At 41.8% G+C, this 24,544-nt stretch overlaps 2 protein-coding genes across 2 annotated transcripts; both read left to right on the top strand.

Annotated features, from left to right (window-relative positions):
- The first annotated feature begins 10,027 nt into the window (after positions 1–10,027).
- LOC131960767 (fibroblast growth factor 6-like) lies at positions 10,028–15,377 on the top strand. The gene is made up of 3 exons (XM_059326038.1): positions 10,028–10,526; positions 10,990–11,093; positions 15,010–15,377. Exons 1-3 carry the CDS (start codon positions 10,178–10,180, stop codon positions 15,184–15,186), a joined length of 630 nt encoding a protein of 209 aa, XP_059182021.1. The 5' UTR covers positions 10,028–10,177; the 3' UTR covers positions 15,187–15,377.
- A 6,461-nt stretch (positions 15,378–21,838) lies between these two features.
- fgf23 (fibroblast growth factor 23) lies at positions 21,839–23,643 on the top strand. The gene is made up of 3 exons (XM_059326335.1): positions 21,839–22,073; positions 22,154–22,257; positions 23,167–23,643. The coding sequence occupies exons 1-3, from the start codon at positions 21,839–21,841 to the stop codon at positions 23,641–23,643; spliced, it is 816 nt and encodes a 271-aa protein (XP_059182318.1).
- The last annotated feature ends 901 nt before the right edge of the window (positions 23,644–24,544 follow it).

The raw sequence follows: 24,544 nt of genomic DNA, 5'->3' as shown, positions 1-24,544 counted from the left end.
CAGCAGCTACGACCAAACAGCCTGTGGTGGTGAGGTTCAGCACATATATAAGGTTAAGCACCGTATATCTGATCAACTTGGAAGTTTAGTGTGTATGTTTAGGAGCTGTTAAAGAATCTTTTAACCTTTAGAACTTCATGATTATTGAGTAATATTAAGTGTCTGTACTGGAAAGTTTGAAGTTGATGTATCCAACAAAATGATCCACTGATTTGCAGACATTTCTTTCACAATGTAAGTCTATTGGAAAAGGTATTTTTAGGCCCATTGGCATCACATGATGGACCCGGAAGTTGTAATTACATGGTGTGGCCACTGTGCCAAATTGGCTACAAATTCCAGTGCTCCTCCTCGGGACCGGGACCAAACTGTTGCGTTGTAGGTAATGTAGATGCAAGGTTTGGACAAGGAAGTGGAAAATGCAACAAAGAAGGTATTACCTCCTGTTTTGCTGCATTTATTATAATTTAAAATAAAATAAAAACCCTTCAAACTGTGAGCTGTGACTCGTGACTTCAAATTTACACCCAAAATAGGTTGTGATGCTGTATAAAACTTAAATAAAAACAGAATGCATCAAATTCAGAATGAGTTAATATATGTACAACAGCTTCCCAGTCTGAGCATTAGATAGTTATATCTGCTATACTATATTACTATAGTAATATAGTATAGCAGATATAAGTTGTATTAGTGTTTACCCATTATTATTATTATATTTATTATTTATAAATTATTTATTATATTTATTACCCATCTTCTTTGGGTTAGGGTTGTGTCTCGAACTGCAGGTGTTGATATAAACAGTAAGAAAGTTATTGCAAGAGAGTAGAGCAAAGCCATATGAAGAAAGAAAGAAAGAAAAAGGCTTTTACAGATCCCTGTTTGCTGAATCATCATGATATGACGTTGCTGTTTGTGTTTCTGAGCAGCGTTATTGGAAATATCAGGAGTCTGCAGCGTGATTATACTTGTTGACAAGACAGCCGAGATAAAAACAGCATCAAAGGCCCGGCAATAATTCAACGCTGCCACTTTTACACCGTGACACATTCAAAATAGCATCAGTAACGCAGCATTGTTTCCTGCTCTCCAGCAGCACTTGAAGGGCACACGGGGAGCGTCTCATTAGGACGACCTTTTAACGGCGAGGTCGCAGGCGAAAGGACACGAGCACATGAGACCTGCTGACTTCTGCCTGGGATGCACTGCTGCCTCGTTTGTTGAGAGATCCGCTGGATCAGATTCTGTGTTGTGCATTTCCCACAAAGTACTCTGTGCAAAACACACGGCCATCTTTGAAAAACACACCTCAGAGCAACTGTAGCAACTGTAGCAACTCACATGGAGTCATCCTGCTCAGGGGACATTTAGTGAAGATGAATCACAACTTTTCACTGTAGAATCAAAAAGTAATCAGTGAGTGAGCCAAAAGACAACTAAAGAAAGTAATAATAATCCATAGACTCAGTGGTCCATTAATAATCAGATGAGGTTATTTTATTTTAATATTCCACTGAGACACTACCTGCATTGCAGAGGATGACACGGTTTTATTTACTGTGTTTAGCTGAGCATCTGGACAAAACATGATGCATCACATGAAGCTAATGTTGTTTTGTAAACACATTAAATATATATTCCAGGAAGATGTGTTTAATTCAAGTGAAGCAGCATTGATCCAGGTGAATCCACCGACTGCTGCAATGCAGTGACTGATCGTCCTCAGAGCGCCGGAGGTCCTGACAGCGGCTGGACACCAGAGGGCGCTGTCCTCATGGAGGAGCTGCAGCTGCAGCAGAGAGCTTTTCTTCTCTCCAGTCAAAGGAAAGTTTCTACAACTTGGACTTTCTTTGGTCATTCTGACAATCATCAAAGTTAAAACATTCTTCATTTCACTAAGTTTACTCACCAAACATTTCCACTATCTTCATCAGTCTGATGTTGTTTCCATTGATCTGTCAACACCAACAAATTCATCACAAAAATGTGACATTTCCTTATTAAGTGGTCATATAAAATTACAAGTGAAATATATATAATCATAACTATAACATATACAGTATTAGAACCAACAGGTGCTCCTCCGGCTCTCTGTCACTAAGTTTCTCCTGCTCAGCTCCTCATTACTCCTCATTACTCCCCGTTATCATGAGACACTAACTATGTTCATGCAAAAAACACAATATTCCTCATCTGCTTGCATAGATAATACAAATGGATTTTCTATAAATATTCCGGTGGAAATGGAAAAATAGGATTTTTTTCAAAGTTTTCCACCAATGGCGAGCTTGTTTGACTGGGTGACCAGTACCAGTACCAGTACCAGTACCAGTACCATTACCAGTACCAGTACCAGTACCATTACCATTACCAGTACCAGTACCAGTACCAGTACCAGTACCTGGGTTACTGTTGTATTCCTTCAGCGTTCTTGAGAAGGACAGTGTTAAAGCGATATTTCCACATATCGAAAAACCTCTTGAAGTCCAAGTCTTTTATCTTTTTTTTTTTAAAACATGGTGTTTTTCTTTTGGGTTTGCATCTCTATTCCAGTTTTGCAGACAGTGTTTAGTTGGTTTGTCTGCACCAGTAAAGAGAGTTATTGCTTTAGTGTAACAGACCTGTGACTATAACAAAGGCCGTTGTTTGAAATGTTGTATAATCATAAAAAGTCTTAAATAGGGCTTAGAGGGGAACTTCAGCATTTTTCAACCTGGACACTATTTTCCGGTGCTTTTTGTCCGAATGACTAATGGAGACAACAGTTTTTGAAATTGTTCCAGTTTGGAGCCAGAGCGCTGCAGCTGATAGCTGCAATGTCATCCTCTGTGGCAACTCTTCCTTATAGATGTTTTATAATCAGGCAGGAATCTGATGATATTTTGCATCAACTGCTGGATTATTGAGTGATTGTTTTTGCCTTTATCGTGCCAGACTTTAGTGTGAACTAATGCCAGGTCAACACAACATCTTTAGCTAATAACCTGCAGCAGAGAAAAAGTGCTCTGGTGTGGGATTTCTTCTTCTTGGCTGGCAGTAGCCGTAAACCTGCTGGCCTGCGAGGTCCAATGTATGGATCCATTAGTAACTCCAGCCGGTCCCTATCAAACCTGCTGCTCCACATGTTGTTGGCATGCTTCAGAAATGAACCATGAATATTATAATGAATATTTTTGTTGAAGATGTTTTGGATGAAATAAACAGCTGTGGTTTCTGTTGCCCAACAAAACAAACTCTTACTCTCATTTCCACGGTTGTCTTCAGGCAACAAATCACCTCTCGCAGGATTTCAAAACAAGACTTTTTCATCTTCTTCAAAAATTGTGGGTCCCATTTAAATAATTCATATGTTCCCCTTTAATAGACGCAATTATGGCTTTAAGACATGTACTTCTTTTTTACAGACATCTTTCTCTATCAACTCATATTTTATTGGCTCAGTGATTCATCTGTTCATTTTAATCAACAATTATATGATTATGAAAATATTTGCTAGCCTTCAAATGATGCATCTCTTTGTAATATTTTTAACAAAGGTTTAAAGTCGTAAGGCAGAAGGAAACCATTCTGGGTCAACCACAACTTGCCACTGATTCTTCTAGATCATTCTTGAATCTCATTTAGTATCAGTTGCTCTCCAGGACAGGCAGAACCTTTGATCAACTCCTTGTGGGTTTAGATTTCATCCAGCAGGGGCCGTGACTAAAATAAATGATCTGATCTTTGTTGTGCTGGCCGAATGACAGCAGCTCTTTCCAGGATGACTCACTCTCTCAGCAGTGTGCCATTCCTCTCGCTCTGCTCTCCGTCAGCCAAATTGCCTTGATCCTCCACTCGTTGCCGCCTCTCGCCCACCCTCACCGTGGAGCAAGGTGGTCGCATCCTCCGGCCGGCGGCGCTCTTTACATCCCATAGGGTGAGAACGTGCAAAGCAGCGAGCAAATGTGTTGAGAGAATTCCTCACATTCTCCTGGCGGTCCTGGTGGCCTGGTGGTGTTGGGTTCCTGGGAGAGAGGGAAGAGGAGCCAGGGGGAACCGGCTGCCGACTCAGCAGCTGACACCTCCCTCTGATCTCTAGCTCTTCCTACCGCCATAAACCAAACTGTCCCACTTTTCAGCATGGTGACCGCGTAAACAGAGCTTTCCTCGTGGCCTCCAGTCAGTCTGCCAGGTCGGCCTCGAGGGAACAGTTGGTTACGACGAGAACGTGGTGCGGACCAAACCTCCGCCCAATGTTCCCAATGTTCCCATAGCTCATATCTGATACAGTGGAGAGAGGAAAAAATAAAAGACATCCGAGAGAAATACTTCCAGGAAGCCTGTTCCTCTAATGTTTAATAACACTGATAAATATATCTACTTGTTTACAGAAATTAATTTGATATAATGGATTTGTTGGCAGGTTTTTACAACACTAATGGTATAAATGGATCCTGAATCAACTGGCCTCAAATCTGCCCTGTAAACCGAACTGCAACCAGTTTTTAAGACTCAGGATTTTGTGAATTGACAACCCTGCTGAGCTAACAGTTTAGCATGTGAGGCTCCAGAACCTTTGATCACGTCTTGTTAAACAGGCGTTTTCACATCTTTCAGCTCTCTCGGGATGCACTGAGATTACTGAGCTTAAATGGAGTTCAATGGCCTGATGTGAGGCATTCATCATCATTCAGAGTGCACGGCCGGCTTTTACTCTTTCACTGCTGCCAGCTCCAGGATTTGATCGGTGCGGTCTTCACATTAGAGTGATTATTTTGCTATTTGAAGGTGATCCCAGGAAGACGGAAAATGAGGCATTACAACCATATTATACACTGATGCTCCCTAAAACTATTTCTTTAGACAACTGACAATATTTCTTTCAACCTCCATGGAGCTTGGTCTGATCGTCTGTTGATGACAAAATGACTTTAAAAAGAAATGAGATGTGTCATTTATAAAGTTCGGCTTTAGCACGAAATGTGATTCAGGAAAGGAATTATTTCTAATTGTAGCAACATATTTCCTAAATTAATCAATTTTTTTGGTCTACAAAATGCCCTCATTGGAAAACAATGTACATTCAAATGCCCAATCCAGTCAAAAATCCAACTATGTTGAATTTAGCGTCATATGAGCCTGACAATCCAAACATGGAAACTTGACATCATACTGTCCTTCAAAATCACTTTTCCAGCCATTATTCAGCACCATGACTCAGGGGCAGAAGGGAGATTGTAGCCATATTTATCATTTGCTTGGACACTGAATTGGTGACTCTAATCTTGAGAATGTGGTGATTGTAGAGATCTTTGTGTTGAAGATTGCATTTTGTAGCTTCTTTGCAACAGCATTGTCTCCTGTATGAGTCTGCAGGTCTAGACAGACATGGATGTAAACTGTAACTTGGCTGGTTGGTGGCGACATGAAACTGCGAGGCGGTAATTCTAGTTTACAACATGCAGTAACTGTTCCTTTGCTCTGGTTGCTGCTGGACACATTTAGAGGTGTATGTGCTGCTTTTTCTCTAAATCTACCTTTAGGTTCTGCTGAATGCTTCGTCCATACTAAGCTGGATGACAGATGGGTCTGTGTTTGTTTTCCTGCATGCCGTGTATCTTTCTGACAGAAACATAAAAATTGCTGTGTCATTGGTTGTGATTCGTAAACCAATGAGTGTAAAAGTCACGCTGCCTTGCTTCTTGTTTTCCCTGAGTCACTCTACACCCAATTTAGCAGCAGACACATCTTTCTCTGCAAGGTGCACAAGCTGTACCCTTGAAGAGATATTTTTACTGGAACACTCCCTTTGCTCTTTGTCTGCTCTGTGCAGCTCAAAGTTTGACACATAATAAGGAAGAAAAGACAGACCTCCTTATATATCTCAGCTTCTGCATATGTTCTATAACAAGGCACATCAGTTAGCATTAGTGGATTCACTGCTTCTCTACTGTGTCACCAATTTCAAAAAGCAGCATAAGAAAAGAGCAGTGCAGTTTTTGGCTGTTGAATTATACATCAGCTTGTTCAGCAAAAATCAGAAGCCCGGAGCTGCTTTCAGGGTGGCACCGTTACTATTTTACAAGCCACTGCTCCGGTGATCCAAGGAAATCCGATTGTTAGCGATCGATCACAGCATCAGCATCACTGCTGCCTGATGAATGTAAAGTTTTCTTACTGAGGCAAAGGATCTCATCCATTTTCTACTAACTGCTTTGACTTTAATATTTAAACTCCAGGAGAAGGCCACTGCAGCCTTGGTGGTCTCTTCATACAGACTGAGTATTATTGCCCATTGCCATCTATGCCAGCCATTCTGCTGTCATTCCAGGGAAATCCCCCAGCTGCTGCTTCAATCCCGTCTTTTAAAGCCCACTTTAATAAAACAGTAATTGAAAGAGCTTTGCATCCTCCTGTATCCAGTTACTTACACATTGGTAATATGCACAAAAGCTGTTTGTATGGCTATTCCCTCCGCTCCGTTTTCTGATTGATGTGTGTGTGTGCACTAAATAGATCCCATAATGGCAACACAGACAGCTGACATGACAATAGAGACCTGCAGACACTGTTCTACTCTAGTTTCTGCTCTTCTACTTCAGCTCTAATATATTCAGGCAAGCCCAGTCTGTATAGGCAAAATCAATTTGCTGTGTTATGTGGGCAACTTTCCCTCCAGCTCCCTCTGTGACTCAGTGGTTCATTTACAGTCCAGTTTCACCTTCAGGCCTGCAGCTTTCATTAGTCAATCACAAGAAAAAACTAATCGTCTCCTAATGTCACTGTGGAACCTAACATTCTATCAAAAGTTCAACTATGGATATAAATGATCATGTTATGTTTTCAGTGAATTATGTGGTGTGAAACTAGAGTCTTTCTAACCGTTTATTGTTTTAATCATGTGCATTAGCTTTGGGTTTACCAGAGTCAGCAAACAGAAAATGCCATGCCGATGCCGGTGAATCAGCCGACCGTATGTTTGTCACTTCCATCTCCTCGCTGCAAACAATCAATGACAAATATAATGATAACAACAAAAAATAAGAGTAAGAGTTTCATTTGATTTTCTGTGGTTTTCTTGATAATAACCAAATCATTATCAACAAAACCGTGAGAAATGGCTAGATATCAGCTACTAATTTTTCCATGACTGTAAATGAATATTTAATAATAAATGATGTCTTGTTGTGCAGTATCAGAGAATGATCAGATGAATGTGAGGAGCTCAGCAGCTCATTAACGAGCCCACTCTCATTGATTGAAGTCACACTCTGTCAATAACTCTGTATTTTGTCTATTCAGCCTTGGGTTGCATCGTCATGTGCTTACTCAGCAAATCATTAATTAGCCAGTCCTGTCCGGTCCAAAAGGTTCCTTCATACATGCTGCACAGTCTTTATGGATTCATCATAGTTTTACATACATTATTTTTATTAAAACATGTACTTGCACATTTATTTTTAATGACTCAACATGTATGAACATTTCTGCATATTTTGACCTTGTAGGATATGTGAAATGTCTTGTTTGTTTGTTGTTTTTCCACTATGGTTGTCTTGCCGCTGCTGTTTACCAGCAACAGGCCTGTGTGGTTGCTACGGTGGGCTTCAGCTCCCTGGCAGCAGATAGCACCTCGGGGCCCCAGAGCTCCGTGACGTCCCGGGAATTCCCCCGGGCCTCCATCTCCTCCCAGCACCCTGCACACAGGGATGAACACTCAGCTCACATTTATTTTTATTGGCTCCGCATTTTTGGCCAAAATTTGTCTTTTTTCTAAAGTAGAATTGGAATTTCTGCCTTATTTTGATCATCGACTGCAGCTTTTCTTATACTTCCCAGTTTATTTCTGGAGCCAAACCATGCCATGCATTTGAATCACGCAGGTTATATTTTTCTGATAGTTGCGGTGTGTGTTACTTACAATAATAACGCGCAATCTGACCAGGCAAAATATCTGGTTGTGTAAACTTCCTGAACAAACAGCTAAGGAAGTGTCAGACAGGACTGCTCTGACTGGCTGTGACTGTTTTTACACCTTCCTTCTAAATAAGGCAGCAGGCTGCCAGGACATATGACCACCGTCCCGATTTGGGTTCTGGACACAGGATCCATCCATCCATCCATCCCATGATTGCTCAATGCCAATGAAAGTTACACACACACACACACTCTCACACACACACACACACACACACACACACACACACACACACACACTCACACACACACACACACACACACACACACACACACACACACACACACACACACACACACTCACACACACACACACACTCACACACTCACTCACACACACACACACACTCACACACACACACACAGCCCTGCAGGTCTCCCATGTGAGGAAGAGCTGTGTCAGGTCAGCCACAATTAGCCACAGGAAGACTGAGAAAATAGGTTAGAATACCTTCAAAATAAAAGCACTTGGGCAAATATTCGGGACCCTGAATTCCTTTGAGTTAGATTTTATGTCAGTTCGTAGACTAATCTATCTGTAAATGTATGTGTTTGATATGAAAATGAGATTATTAGAAAACACTAAAACTACCCACGTTTAAGGACCGATAGGTGTGATTACACAGAGGTAAATGATTAATTAATTAATATATAATTTAAATATTAATGCACATACCACCTGAAATGGAACTATATGGTTTAGTTTAGGCTGGTTGGGTTTAGGGAAAGAAAATGTGATTATGATGTTTCATAACCTAACAACAACCACGCAACAAAACCAACTGTTAAGTTAAAATAAGTCAACCTTGATTGTTTTCTTGAAACGGGACACAAACATCATCTTTCTTGTTCAAAATCCTAAACCATCACTCTCCATTGACTTCTTTTTAAAAATAAGGTACCTCCTTGGCAATTTTGTCCATTAGCAAAAAAATGACAAAATTGTCAAAGGCTGCTGGTGAAATGCACTAACAACAAGTTTAAGAACCCAGAAGTAAGATTTTAAAATAAAAAAAACAGAAAATCATTAACTTTCAAGTAGATATTAGCAAGCTAACATTAGCTTGCTAACATAAAGCTGGAAGACACAGAGTGCTAAAATAATCTGATGATATGTTTAATAGTTAAAACTAATAGTTTTAGTAAGGAACAGACATTTTGTTTGCATTTCAACCCAAAGTTGTCTAAAAGTTAAGAGTTTCAGGACTCGTAACTGCTGATATCTCACGTCTGAATCCACTTTTCCTCTTAAAAGTTTGTTTTTCGGTTCAGCAGTTTATTAAAAAACTGAGTTCTGGCTTCTTTGACCTGTTGGTAGTATATTTCACCACTGTAGCCTTTGAAAGCAAAGCAAATTGTCAAGGAGGCTTCTCCTTTATATACAAAGTCAATGGAGAACGATGGATGGCAAAATGATATATCACCAATAAAAATCAGGCTTTTTTAAAGAATAAAAATGACTTAATAATGCTTTTAATTCATTTGTATTTACTAAACTTTCATTTGCATTTTAGGACTTTGTTTTAATAGGTTTTTTATACATTGATAACTGTATTGCTCTAAAATGATGAAAGTCAATTCACATCATTGTTGACTGCTCCTGCTTTCTATGGAAGCGTTTTTTTCAGCTTTCACCTTAAATGTATGTTGATGCACCGACTCACGGAGCGTTTGATGTTTCCCAGAGTTGGAACGCGGCCACAGAGATAACGGTTTTATTTTGAAAGGCATCACAGGAAACGCGTGTTCTTCCTTTCTGTGGCTTGTTTGACGCTGATGTGAAGGTGGAGCACCCCCCATCACTCCTATCAGATCTGCTGCTGGGGTCCTGTAACTCTCTCCTCCTCCTCCTCCTGCTCCTCCTGCTCCTCCTCCTCCTCCTCCTCCTCCTCCTCCTCCTCCTCCTGATGGGGGTGCAGTGAAGTCACAGTGATGTCATTAGGATGTGAGCAGGGGGGGCAAGGTGAGCTGGTTTTGCGGTGAGTGGTGTGAACCTCCGAGCAGCAGCGGCGAAAGATGATCATCGGCACCAAGTCAGGCTCCGCCGCGCCGCGTCCCCGTTCTGCTCAGATCCCGGATCAGATCCCGGGCTATGGGGCCCTGATCTGCCTTGATCCCACAACCAGCCTTCACCAGCACCATGCCAAAGGACAAACAATAAGAAGAGTTGCATTTTTAGGGCAGGTAACTTTGACCACGTGCCCCAAAGGTGAGCTGGATGGCCACTGCGCTAAGGTGCGTCCCCAGTATGTCCAGGACCAGCGGGACCAGGACGCTCTGGACGCTGCCGGCACTTCTTCTTCTGTGGACTTCTCTCTGGGGGGTCGCTGCGGCTTATCCGCTTCCCAGCAGGACTAATGCGACTTTTTTGGAGAAGAAGTGGGAGACGCTGTTCTCGCGCTCCTACCTGGGGATAAACGGGGGCAGAGCGGAGCTGAACTGGGAGAGCGACTATCTGCAGGGCATCAAGAGAGTGCGGCGGCTCTACTGCAACGTGGGCATTGGGTTTCACCTGCAGGTGCTCCCGGACGGCAGGATCAGCGGAGCGCACAGTGAGAACCAATACAGTGAGTCTGCATCCGGCAAAGCACTGGACCCCAAAAAAGAGTGTCCCCCTCCCCGCAGGCTGTGTAAAAGTTAGCGCGGCTCGCTTGTCTCTGCATGATATTTAATAAGAGTGTCGGCATGGTTGAAAGTTTCCCAAAGCAAAAACAGAGTCCTGAGCCTGCATCCGTGCAGCGCGAAGCCAAAACCACGACATGAATGCTTGGACCAGTTTAGCCGCTAACTTATTTTTACCCCGCGTCCCTGCAGCACACACAGTCCCCACTCAGCACGCTGTAAACCACACTCACCCTCATGTTTAAACTGCAAACAGGGGACCAAAGCGGGCTAATTGAGCAGAGAGCATCATCCAGTCGCAATGCACCTGCAAGGTTACACCCATCCCTGCTGCAGAGGCCAGCTCCTGACTGTGTCCCCGTGGAGTCTCCACTGTGACTCCATGTGTCTAACATTGTGTTTCTGCAGGTCTGATAGAGATCTCCACCGTGGACCGAGGAGTCATCAGCATGTTCGGGGTGAGCAGCCAGCTGTTTGTCGCAATGAACAGCAGGGGAAGGTTATACGGAACGGTACGCACACACACACACACACACACACACACACACACACACACACACACACACACATCCTGCTCAGTGAAAGATGAGTTCATGCTGCATCCGTGGGTTTATGAGCGCTGTTGTGTTATTAATATCTGATGATTGGGGCGTTTCTGTGTCAGGGAGAGAAGTACTCCAGTCAAAGTACCACAGTCAGAAAATATTACGTTATAATATATATATTAATATAACGTTACAAGTCCTGCATTCAAGTAAAAATACTCTTTATGCAGATTGGCCCATTTCAGAATAATTAAATGAATAATTCACGAATAGTAATATATTACTGCATCATAATTATTGATGCATTCATGCATGGATCACTTAAAGACAGAGCTACACTTCAACAAATGTATTCACTGCCGGTAGTTTAATCTATAATATTACATTTTAATTCATTTTACTAGAATCTGTCAAGTAAAAAAAGTACAATATTTGCTTCAAAAATGACACTTAACTGAGTAAATATACTTTCACCACTACCCAGCAGTATTTCAAGTCATTAAAATGTGCCTTAATTAACATTAATGCTAATGCATTCATCATAATTGTGTTAGAGTATACTGAAAGTACCAAAAGTAAAAGTAGTCATTATGCAGATTGGCCCATTTCAGAATGATTAAATAAGTCATTCACTAATAGTTTAAATATTACTGTGTCATAATTATTGATGCATATATGTGTACAACTCTTAAATGTTGCAGCTTCATCGTATTTGTTATTAATAATCTGAATCTGCAAAGAAATTAAAGTTTCTAAATAAATGTTGATAATAATTTCCCATGAAATATAGTTGGGTAGAAGTATAAAGTAGCATAAAATAGAAATATTCAACTTGAGTAACTGCACTACTCACATACACATTAATGCATTCATGATGCAGAAATTAACAATTAATGATACTTAAACTGCAAAAAGTGACTCATTATGCAGATTGACCCATTCCGAAAATAAATAATTCACTGACCCCAATGAAATAATTAACTGCATCATAATTACTGATGCATTTATGTGAACATCACTTCAATGTTGCAGCTTTTAATTAGTTAAAATACTGCAGGGTAGTTTAATTTATAATAACACATCTTAAATCATTTGTTAAATATATTTATATAATTTTCTGAATCTGTAACTGAAGTTAAGGAATACGTTTACTGTAAAAAGTATAATATTTGCCCCAGAAATGTAGTGAAGTAGAAGTATAAAGGAGCGTAAAATGGAAATATTCATGATCAATAACCTGACACTTATTACTTGAGTAACTGTACTTAGTTACTTTTACTACCCAACAGGATTTACAGTAATTAAAATTAGCCCAATGATTACCAGCTGCTACATATTGTGAACACATTGATACATTATTGATGCATAAATTATAAATGTAATTATACTTAACCAAAAGTAAAAGATCTCATTAGGCAATTTAATTAATTTCCCCCCTGATGATCAATAAATCCTTATCTTGATAGCTAAATAAACATTTTCAATTGCTGACAATTTAAATAAAGAATACATTTTAAAAAATAGCAAACATAATTTCTAAATAGAGTAATAAAAAACTCTAAAAAGAGTAATATAAGTTAAACAAAGAAGGACATGTACATTATCTTTTTTCACACGTGTATCATAAAAACTAATACAAATTTTAGAAAATCTAGAATTCTGTGAAACTTTAAATCACCAGATATTGTTTTTAGTACACAGTGCAGTATCACCATATACATACAGTAAATGCTGTACTTGATATGTATTCAATAGTTATTAACTCCTTTAATGAGCCTTGAGAAGGATTTTTATCTTTTATCAGTAATAGAACAAAGTGAATGACGGTATTCTTCTACATTTTACAATAAAGAATAAAACAGTTTAACAGTGGCCATCAAACCTCTAAACTTGTTTAATCTTTTTGTCAGCATTGAGTCGTAGTTTCTCCTTGAAATCATAATGTTTGACAGTTATTGAGGCAAAATTGCTGCAAATGTCATTTAACATTTGAGAAGTTTATTTTGGTAAATGGGAAATTCAATATCATACTGTGAGATATAGAAAGTATTATTTTGATGCTGATTTTGAAACTTGTACAAAAATATAGTCAGCCCTAACTTTATGGTTGTAATACAGGATATAACTATATTTATGTTTCCAAATGTGGTTAGAAATATACATTTTATGGTTTACAATGTGTAAACTTGTATTATATAATGCATAGTGTACATTGTGTGCTGTGACATGCTTCATCTTCTCTTTAGAGTCCAAACATTTAATACATTAATAAAAACATAAAGAGTCTGTCAGGTTAGGAACAACAAGTTGTCCTTACCAGTAAAATAGCACTGCTAGCACTGCTAGCACTGCTAGCTTTGTTAGCTTTGCTAGCTTTGCTAGCTTTGTTAGCTTTGCTAGCTAAAGTTAGCGATTCACTGGAAAACTCAGCAGTCAGATGTTGAGGTGAGATGGAAAAGCAACACAAAAAGATATTTAGTTTAGGAGAAATTGAGATTTCAGGGGAAAAAACTCTTACTTACTTTGACCTCAGGGGAAAAATGAACTAATCTGCTTTATCTGCGTTTCACAGCTGAATTCAATGCTCAAGTAATTTAATGTTAAACGCCAATATGACCAATCACACCAAACACAAACACAAACACAAGTTCAGGGGTGAAGCCTGCTAACAAAAGGCTGATCCACCCAGCAGACAGTCTAAACACACATCACATGTCTTAAACCTGTATGAGTCCCTTATTAGTCCCTGTATGGGACTAATAAGGGACTCATACAGTGATTCTGATTCTGATGACCCTCAAGATCATGAGCACTTCCTGAACCATTAAAACTTTAGGACTAATACTACAATGTGTCCTGTTTCCTCAGGCTGTACATACTGTTAGCCTTTAGTTCATTTCCTTACATTTCTCCCTTTAATCATATTTAAATTCATTTCTACAGTCTGGCCAATATGGGACCAATGCTGATACTGATTTTAGAGAGGAAACTAATCGATCAGCAATATGGCTTTTGGTAGAATAAATCTTTGAGCTTCAATGAAAATAGAACTTTTTATGTGAATTGAACTCTTTAAAAGCTCCAGTGAGCCATCATGTCTCCTACAGCTTCCTGCTTTCTCTGTTTTCCAAAGTAAAGGTCACGTTGAAACGTTTGTCCTGATGTTTATCCTGCAGCTGTCTGTCTGTCTGTCTGTCCTCCTGTCTGTCTGTCTGTCTGTCTGTCTGTCCTCCTGTCTGTCTGTCTGTCTGTCTGTCTGTCTGCCTGTCCTCCTGTCTGTCTGCCTGTCTGTCTGTCTGTCCTCCTGTCTGTCTGTCTGTCTGTCCTCCTGTCTGTCTGTCTGTCTGTCTGTCTGTCTGTCCTCCTGTCTGTCTGTCTGTCTGTCTGTCCTCATGTCTGTCTGTCTGTCTGTCTGTCTGTCTGTCCTCCTGTCTGTCTGTCTGTCCTCCTGTCTGTCTGTCCTCCTGTCTGTCTGTCAGTCTGCCTGTCTGTCTGTCTGTCTGTCCACCTGTCTGTCCTCCTGTCTGTCTGTCCTCCTGTCTGTCTGTCTCTCTGTCTGTCTGTCTGTCCTCCTGTCTGTCTGTCTGTCTGTCTGTCTGTCCTCCTGTCTGTCTGTCTGTCTGTCTGTCTGTCCTCCTGTCTGTCTGTCTGTCTGTCTGTCTGTCTGTCCTCCTGTCTGTCTGTCTGTCCTCCTGTCTGTCTGTCTGTCTGTCTGTCTGCCTGTCTGTCTGTCTGTCTGTCTGTCTGTCTGTCCTCCTGTCTGTCTGTCTGTCTGTCCTCCTGTCTGTCTGTCTGTCTGACTGTCTGTCTGTCTGACTGTCTCTCTGTCTGTCTGTCTGTCTGACACTCACTGATTTATTCTCTTTTTCTGTCTTTTTTTCAGAGAGTCTTTGTGGACGAGTGCAAGTTCAAGGAGACGTTGCTGCCCAACAACTACAACGCCTACGAGTCTTTTGTTTACCGGGGCTTCTACGTGGCCCTCAGCAAGCACGGCCGCGTGAAGCGAGGCAACAAGGCCACGCCCGCCATGACCGTCACACACTTCCTCCCGCGGCTATGAGACAAACTGGCAATAACTCACTCATTTGCACACGTGGATGTTCTTCCAGGTAAAGAGATGCATCGTCACGATATGCACCGATGGACTGCGAGAGAAACACAAATATTTATTCTGTTTATATATATATGTATATTTGGATAGCTATCTTTGTATATGTACTGTGCTGCTTATTGTTTTTATGGACGGGGAGAGTTGGAGCCTTCGCCTGTCTCACTTTACCTTGGTGCTTGCTGTAACTGAACTATGTGTCACTTCCTTTTTTGAGATGGAGGATGAGCTGTATCCTGAGCTTTTAAGGAGTGAAATGAAGACTTTTTATTACCTCAAAGAACCACTTTACTAGATTAAGGGATGCATGGACTTTTGCTCAAGTATCTGCTAAGTTTATCATTTTCTTTCAAACCTTTTTGAGCGCTTGATGGCTCCCTGCTCGATTATCAATGTCCGGCAGTGGGCGAAAACTTAAATGCACTACCTTTGCTGCACGATTTAAAGGTGCCTTGGTGTTCCCACTTGTGGCCCCCTTAAACTTGCATGTAAGAGACACCAGCCGGAGTCAGAAATAGGGCTGACACTCCGGAGAGGGCCTCAGAGAGGGGGGTCGACTATCTCTGGTTTATTTTCTTTTCTGTAATTAGATCGATTAAGTAATATACAGTCTGTGGTTGAGACCAGAGAGCGGTCAGCCATAGAGAGTGGCACGCCGCCATGACTTAGACTGTGTGGCATCGCCAGCTAATAAACAGGGTGGAATACTTTTCTATCCGAGCATGGAGGACATTTTCTTTGGACCTGGCTTGCACAAAACGGATAGATTGCAAGCGCACAGTAGAAATGTACCTGCACATTGTCGTGGACAGAGCAGGGGCGCTGTTTTCTGGATCGCTAAAGCTTTAGCTACTGTTGAAAATGATGTCCGTGAAACCAATGAAAAACAATGTAAATAGTTGCAAATGTAAAAAAGAAGAAATCAGGAGCTTTTTAAAAAAATGCTGCTTTGTCGCAGTTGCCTGAACGAGGCAAAAAGAGTTCAGGTTGCACAGTTAGCCGTCGTTTGATGGCGCCTGAATGTTTTTTGGTAAGAATGGTTTGTTTCTTTTGGTTGATCTCTATCTGTGTGTTGGGTGAGTCTGCAGCAGCACTGCAGCAGCAGCAAGGTGTTCGGAGCTGGAGCACATAGTTTTAAATGCAATTATGGATGAGTCAATCACGTTGCTCCTCCTGAAGGACGCAGCGGCTTGACTGGATGCACGCTATGAGAAATGATTTTAAGATGGATTTTATACATTTGAGGGGCATTGAAGCTTATTCTTTTGCTTATTCATATAAATATTGGTATGCATGGTGATAGTTCTGATGTGCCATGCTTTAATGCTTTCATTGCTATAATGTGGGTCAATATATATCTAACATCTTGTTGCATATTAAAAGTTGTAACTTTTATAAAAGTTTTGTCATATTTGTTGAATCTGTCATTATATCCTGACAGAGACAGAGAATCCGTGGGGAATCTTCTCTAAATGCTCTTAATGCAGTCTGACAGGAAACAGCCAATCACAGCGGAGCAGGCTGTCAATCATGTCAATCAATCAAACTAATTTTGCATCTCGGATGTGTTCAGAAACATATTTGAGTGACTGTTTGCTTGGAAAGTTTGTAAACCAGCTTCCTCCAACCAAGCCCCGCCCACCAGCTGGAGTCACTGACATGATTGACAGCTGCATTAGAAACCAGTTTCTTTTTACCATTAGGAGCATTATTTTATTTTTAATATTTATTATTTGGCCCATGCATTACTGTCAGGATATCATGAAAGTTTCAACAAATATGGCTTTCTTCATTCAGGTTTGGAGAAACTAGTGACATGTGACGTTAAATACAGAATAAATGTAAATATAATTAATACATCAGTTACAATAATAATAAAATAAATGTAATTATAATTAATACTTCAGTTACAAAGAAGAGAGAGAAATGTTTTATTGGCCTTTTAAGAATCAACACAAAATCATACAGTGACATAAATAATGACAATATTGACAAAAACAATGAATAATGTTAATGCACAACTCTGATTCCAAAAAAGTTTGGACATTTTCTAAAACTTAAATTAAACAGAATGCGATCATTTTCTAATCCTTTGCAACAAATATTCAATTGAAAAATGTAAATAGACAGTATATTTTCTGCTTTGCTTATTATAAATATACCCTCTGAATTCTGAATTTGATGCATTCTGTCTTAATATTTTTTGGGACTGGGGTTGCAAAACAGGGAACAATAAATGAATTAATAAATATTCCCGTTGAGGTAAAGTTCTTGTTTACCAGCACTTAAAACTATTTAAAACATTTGCTAGATAAGCAATCAGAAGTAATCCATTGTAATAAGTTACCTGACTTTAGAAAGTAATTAAAGTAGTTACAGTAGAACATTTTAACAGGGTAACTAATAATCTAAACGTATTATTTTTAAAAAGTCCCCTTCCCAACATTGCTGATAGCGTGCATCCACATTAGTTCTTCCTGAAAACCTGAATGTTTCTGCTTCCTGAATGTTTCTCCTCCTGAATGTTTCTCCTGAATGTTTCTACTCCTGAATGTTTCTGCTCCTGAATGTTTCTGCTTCCTGAATGTTTCTCCTCCTGAATGTTTCTCCTGAATGTTTCTACTCCTGAATGTTTCTGCTCCTGAATGTTTCTGCTTCCTGAATGTTTCTCCTCCTGAATGTTTCTCCTGAATGTTTCTACTCCTGAATGTTTCTCCTGAATGTTTCTGCTCCTGAATGTTTCTGCTTCCTGAATGTTTCTGCTTCCTGAATGTTTCTCCTGAATGTTTCTGCCTCCTGAATGTTTCTACTCCTGAATGTTTCTCCTGAATGTTTCTGCTTCCTGAATGTTTCTCCTCCTGAATGTTTCTCCTGAATGTTTCTACTCCTGAATGTTTCTCCTGAATGTTTCTGCTTCCTGAATGTTTCTCCTCCTGAATGTTTCTGCTTCCTGAATGTTTCTCCTGAATGTTTCTGCCTCCTGAATGTTTCTGCTCCTGAATGTTTCTCCTGTGTTGTGAGAGGAAGCAGACTATTTAAATCCAGGAAAGTCGTATGTGAGGGAGGCGGCCTGCTGTCTTTGTTGTTGGTCTGCAGGAATGTGGATCTGCCAGGACGACACCAACATACCTGAGCTGCCCCCCCGCGAGCGCTGTCACCCCTCGCCACCACCTCCCCGCAGCCTTTACCCCCCCCCCCCCCCCCCCTGCAGCCTTTACCCCCCCCCCCCCCCCCCCCCCCTGCAGCCTTTACCCCCCCCCCCCCCCCCCCCCCAGCAGGGACCTTGGGATGCCGGCTGTAACCAGGAGCTTCCTCCTCTCCTTTCAGCCTTTTTTAGTTCAAGGTCAGAGTCACGGAGCGGCCTTGGCCCCAACCCGTGTTTCCATGAAATAGGAATTTGAAGTATCTTTTTCATGCAGGAAACGCTTTATTTTATGCTTAAGGATTTAATTTAGTGAAGTGGAGAGCTGCTCTCTCTCCAACTGAAAACCATACATGCTCCTGTATCTCCTCACAGCTCCCTGATTCACAGTCTGCAATATGTTTTTAAGACAATCCCATTTTTCTTTTGGAGTTGAAACAGCTCCACCTCTTTAAAATGCAGCTCCACACCATGCTGTCCCCTCCCCTTTTCAAGTCCTTGTGTTGGGATATTTCTGGGGAGGGACATCTGCAGAGTGAACGCAGTGAGTCCTGCAGAGCCTCAGCCCTCTGCTGCAGGACGCCACGCTGCAGGACGCCACGCTGCCGTCCTCAGGATAATGCTAATGCTGCTGCTGCTGCTGCTGCTGCTAATGCTGCTAATGCTGCTGCTGCTGCTGCTGCTGCTAATGCTAATGCTAATGCTGCTGCTGCTGCTGCTGCTGCTGCTGCTAATGCTGCTGCTGCTAATGCTAATGCTAATGCTGCTGCTGCTGACGATGATGATGATGATGATGATGATGATGCTGCTGCTCCCCAACACCTCCATCACCAGTATCACCTGCTGCTCACCTGTCTGACGCACAGATCCATTCATAACAGTATTTTTCTAACAGATTAATCTCTTGCTTGTTTTGTTCTGAGGACTTTTCCTTCCCTTGACGAAGATGCTAATGTATCTTTAGGCTAGCTGGAAGTTTCAGACGTGTTGCTGCTGTAGATGAGGCTGCATGACAAACCACAGATGTACATTTCTCCTCGGGAGTAAATCGTCTCTGTTTTTTGGCCGGAGTAGCAAACAAAAGAAAAAATCCCTTTTTCAGCGTTTTTAGCTGCAGAAGTGAACTTTGCATGTCTCCTCACAGTCAAAGATGTCTGACGTCTGCAGCAGCACCTTAAAGACTCGTCTCACTTTTTTGTGTCATGAAATAGAGCTGGATCCCTAAAAGAGTGAAGGTCTGTGTCTCAAACAAAAAAGCTCACCTTTCAGCTTTGACCAAAAAATTGTATCCAGATTTCTGTCATGTTCTCTTTTCTTTCCACAGTTTATCATAGATCAAATCTGAATGAATTCAAAGGGAGGAATATCTTTTTTTACAACAATGTTACTATTAGCATGCCTGAGCTTAATGAGGGGTGTGTGCTTCATGTTTTCTTTAAACTCTGAGTGATCTCCGCTCTATTCCTCTCATCTCTGTTCTCATATACCTCACCCTCTGCCTTAGTTTGGTTTGCTGATGACTGTAAATTAAGACGAAACAAACTTCAGTTATTTGTTTCTGAAAACAGACAATGCTAAGTAAGAATATTAAAGTTTTTTCCTTTTATTTTTGTACGTATGTGCTGTGCACAGCAGTCTACTGTATTCCTGAGATAACAATAAAAGTTTTTTTTTTAACTGGTTGCTGGTAAAGTTTTGTTCTCTCAGTTGATCAGCTGAACTCTGAATGATTGTGTATGTAGTAACAGTAACAGGTCTCAGATCTTCTACTTAAAGGAATACTTCATCTCCTAAATCATCACACCGTGTTACCGGGAATTCTTGAAGAAAACTTTGTTTTCCTCACATGTCTCCACAGTGAACAAAGGATCTAAAAACGGACTAAACTCCTGTTGGATTGAAATAAATCGTTTCCTCATTACCCTGCAGGACGGTCCAAGCCATATTTGTTATAACTCAGCACTTTCCAAAAAAGTCCCAAAATCTTACAATTTAAAACACTTCTGTACAAACAGACTCATGCAAGGACCCCAAAAATTGTTTTCTTTGCTTTGATTCATCAAACAACATTTTCTTGTGTTATGTAATTGATATGAAATATATATATAATAATATAATATATATATACAAATGGTCATTTTGGGAGTGAAGTATTCCTTTACAGTAATACAGACAGAAGCCCTGAAATCAAAAATATAAAAATATTAGCATCAGTACATGCTGATGGCTCACTCAAAAATAATATATCATTATATCAGTAAATTATAATTTATTGATGCATTAATGTACTTTAATGTTACAGCAGTTAACATTGGAGCCTTTATTTTATTTTATTTAACTTACTATGTATACTGTATAGAATAGATTAGAGTCAATAGATTCAAGAGTCTTGTCTTTGTTATCCATATTGATAAATAGTTAATTTCTTGATTATATTTTGTGCAAGTATCAAGTAACTAAAGATATAAAATAAATGTAGCGCAGCAATAAGTATAATATATGTATTTGGGAAAAACATGTAATATTTACCTCTGGATGGAAGTTGAGTTGTATAAAGTTGCATAAAAATAGAAATATTCAATTGAAGTACAAGTACCTCAAAATTGCACTTAAGTACAGTAGTTGAGTAAAGGTAGAATCAGTTCTTCACCCTCTCACAGAAAAATAAATATTACCAGAACCCTCAGAAAACAACAGCAGCTTGATAAATATTCCTAGAATGCATTTCTAGAAAAAAGGAACCAAAACTGAGGTTTCTGTCTTTTCTTCAGTCAAACTGAATGAGTGAGGAGCGCCCTCTGCTGGTGAAGGGATCAAAGTGTGTTGGGCAGGTGCGTAAAAGCAGCAAACTCTACTAACTTTAAAATAATAATAATCATCATAATTAGTATGTAAAAACTATGGCTAAACGTCCAGTCAATTTAACAAACCCGTTAAATATTTATTACGGCGTTTAAATTGTCACTTAATAGTTCCTTAAAGAAGAATTGTGGATTTTGCATGAATTGGAAATGTAGATTTTAACTCACACACACTTACAGTGTCCCTGATTTGATTGTTTGTTCTTGTTGTCAAAGGTTCTGCATTTATTCTGCATTTGTTCTTTCTTTTGTATATTTCTCAATGCACCATGTTTCCACTCTAAACAAAAAAACCCTGGATGAGTGGACTTTGGCCCATTAGGAAATGGTCTTCATGTTTAAGGTGGATGAAACCTAAAATAAGAGTCTGACCAAGAGCATCAGGGTAAACAGCCAGAGGTGGAAGTGGCCCTTCCGCTGCAGCAAACCCGCACATCTGCTTTGGGGGCGAGTTTCTTTTTTTCTTTTTTTACGCAAAAGGATGTGAGCAGGAGTGGCACTCAGGGCCTTAAATAGGAACTGTCTCCAAGCTTTGGGACAACACACAGAGCATCTGAAAACTGCCAGCAGCTCACAGTGGAAACCACCGGTTTGCTTCAGGATGGACGTCAACAGGAGACTGGGGATGAGGGACGCGCTGCTGGCGCTGCTGCTCGCCGTGCTGCAGGGATTTCCTCTCGGGGAAACGGTCCCGAACCCGTCCCCGCTGGTCGGATCCAACTGGGGGAACCCGAGGAGATATGTTCACCTGCAGACATCCACAGACCTGAACAACTTCTACCTGGAGATCAGATTAGATGGCACAGTGCGCAAAACCACAGCCAGGAGTTCATATAGTAAGTTTTCCTCTTTTATAATTCCGTATATGTTCAGTATGAAGTTCTGTCTTTAATTATTATTTTTTTCTTCCTTGCAGGTGTGATTTTACTGAGAGCTGAAACAAGAGAGCGCATTGCCATCCTCGGCGTCAAAAGTAGCCGTTACCTGTGTATGGACCTGGAGGGCAACCCATACAGCTCGGTGAGTCAACCAGTTCATCATTTTTGTTAATAATAAACATTAACTTTTTAGTTCCTCTAATTTGGCACCCTTTGTTTCACCGCTTTCTGAAAAAAGTCTTAATTTTACGCACGAAAGTAATGCATCTATACAATCTCTCAGCATCAGTTTTTTATTTTTGATTACTCCGTTTGACCAGAACGTTTGATCTCCAGAACGTTTAGTTTTGCGTTTATATTTGGCACAAGTTTGTGGCTTTACGCAGTTTTTGACACCGCTTTCTATTCTTTTACGCACAACATGTATGTTGTTTACACATCGATTTATTCATTTGCTTTCCTTTTTTGTGATTTTTATTTATGCTAAACGAAAAAACTTCTTATATTGGTAATGTTCTTTCACTTTCCAACTTGTTAATAGCAGACTAAAACCACTTAAAAAGAGTTAATGTACTGAACCAAGACAGAGGGCGAGGCAGGTTTATTTATAGAGCACCATTCAGACACAAGCATAAGACACATAAGGCGTTAAAGACGACAGAAATAAATGAATAACAACAAGCACTCAAGAAAATGAATAAATAGTTAAGGCAATAAAATAAAGGAAAAGCAAGCAAATAAATAGTTACAGCTTGAAAACAAGGATAGTCACTGAGAATCTAGGTAATGAAAACTGATTTGCTCTAGAAATATAAAGGGATTATCACATCACAATGCGTTTTACCACTTTATGTGCAATATTTTTGGGGTTTTCTGCAAAAAATATTGTATTAAATGGAGGTGTGTGCAGTAGCTTATTTGGAGATGATAACAGTGATACCCTGAGACAAAAACTGGTGTTTATTATCTTGACTCTTGGTGATATCTTGTTAAAAACAACTTATTTGAACTCTGTGGGAAACTTTTCTCCGTTTCTCCTTCTTTCCTCCAGCCCACCTGCCTCAGAGACGACTGCCTGTTCAACCACAGACTTCTGGAGAACAACCGGGACGTGTACTACTCGAGCCGGACCGGCATCCTGTTCAACCTGGAGGGCTCCCGGCAGGTGTTCACGGCGGGCCAGAACCTCCCGCAGACCTCCCTCTTCCTGCCCAAGAAGAACACGGTGCCGCTGGAGCGCCTCCTGCTGCACCGGGAGAAGCGGAACCAGGTGGTGGACCCCTCGGACCCGCACAACGTCTACTTCGGCCAGACCGAGGAGGGCTCGGACTCCCGGGCGGTTCCGGAGGACGACGCAGACCTGGAGCCGGAGCCGGAGGTGGAGCCGGAGGTGGAGGTGGAGGTGGAGGCCGGGGACGATGCGCGGAACCTGTCCCGGGAGACGCCGCTGGCTCCGTCCACCCACGACCCCTGGAACGTGCACTCGTCCAACCCGGCCAGCCCCCGGAGCGCCGGGACCATGGGCTGATCCTAGTCGGGACCATGGTCCGACTCCAGTCGGGACCATGGGCCGACTCCAGTCGGGACCATGGGCCGACTCCAGCCGGGACCATGGGCTGATCCTAGTCGGGACCATGGGCCGACTAGTCAGGACCATGGGCTGACTAGTCGGGACCATGGGCTGATCCTAGCCGGGACCATGGGCCGACTAGTCAGGACCATGGGCTGACTAGTCGGGACCATGGGCTGATCCTAGTCGGGACCATGGGCCGACTAGTCAGGACCATGGGCTGACTCTAGCCGGGACCATGGGCTGACTAGTTGGGACCATGGGCCGACTCTAGCCGGGACGATGGGCCGACTCCAGCCGGGACCATGGGCCGACTAGTCGGGACGATGGGCCGACTCCAGCCGGGACCATGGGCCGACTAGTCGGGACCATGGGCCGACTAGTCAGGACCATGGGCTGACTAGTCGGGACCATGGGCTGATCCTAGTCGGGACCATGGGCCGACTAGTCGGGACCATGGGCCGACTCCAGCCGGGACCATGGGCCGACTAGTCGGGACCATGGGCCGACTCCAGCCGGGACCATGGGCCGACTCCAGCCGGGACCATGGGCTGATCCTAGTCAGGACCATGGGCCGACTCTAGTCGGGACCATGGGCTGACTCCAGCCGGGACCATGGGCCGACTCCAGCCGGGACCATGGGCCGACTCTAGCCGGGACCATGGGCCGACTCCAGCCGGGACCATGGGCCGACTCCAGCCGGGACCATGGGCTGACTAGTTGGGACCATGGGCCGACTCCAGCCGGGACCATGGGCCGACTAGTTGGGACCATGGGCCGACTCCAGCCGGGACCATGGGCCGACTAGTTGGGACCATGGGCCGACTCCAGCCGGGACCATGGGCTGACTAGTCGGGAC

The sequence above is a fragment of the Centropristis striata genome, chromosome 22, assembly GCF_030273125.1.
Source record: "Centropristis striata isolate RG_2023a ecotype Rhode Island chromosome 22, C.striata_1.0, whole genome shotgun sequence".
In the NCBI taxonomy this organism is placed as follows: Eukaryota; Metazoa; Chordata; class Actinopteri; order Perciformes; family Serranidae; genus Centropristis; species Centropristis striata.
This window is presented reverse-complemented; position numbering and strand designations above follow the sequence as displayed.

What these genes read in the sequence shown, in the direction of transcription:
- LOC131960767 (XM_059326038.1), top strand. Translation starts at nt 10,178, where the DNA reads ATGGCCACTGCGCTAAGGTGCGTCCCCAGTATGTCCAGGACCAGCGGG. An exon ending in GCACAGTGAGAACCAATACA is followed by an intron (nt 10,527 to 10,989) that starts GTGAGTCTGCAT and finishes GTGTTTCTGCAG; the next exon opens with GTCTGATAGAGATCTCCACC. An exon ending in GGGGAAGGTTATACGGAACG is followed by an intron (nt 11,094 to 15,009) that starts GTACGCACACAC and finishes TCTTTTTTTCAG; the next exon opens with AGAGTCTTTGTGGACGAGTG.
- fgf23 (XM_059326335.1), top strand. Translation starts at nt 21,839, where the DNA reads ATGGACGTCAACAGGAGACTGGGGATGAGGGACGCGCTGCTGGCGCTG. An exon ending in CACAGCCAGGAGTTCATATA is followed by an intron (nt 22,074 to 22,153) that starts GTAAGTTTTCCT and finishes TCTTCCTTGCAG; the next exon opens with GTGTGATTTTACTGAGAGCT. An exon ending in AGGGCAACCCATACAGCTCG is followed by an intron (nt 22,258 to 23,166) that starts GTGAGTCAACCA and finishes TCTTTCCTCCAG; the next exon opens with CCCACCTGCCTCAGAGACGA.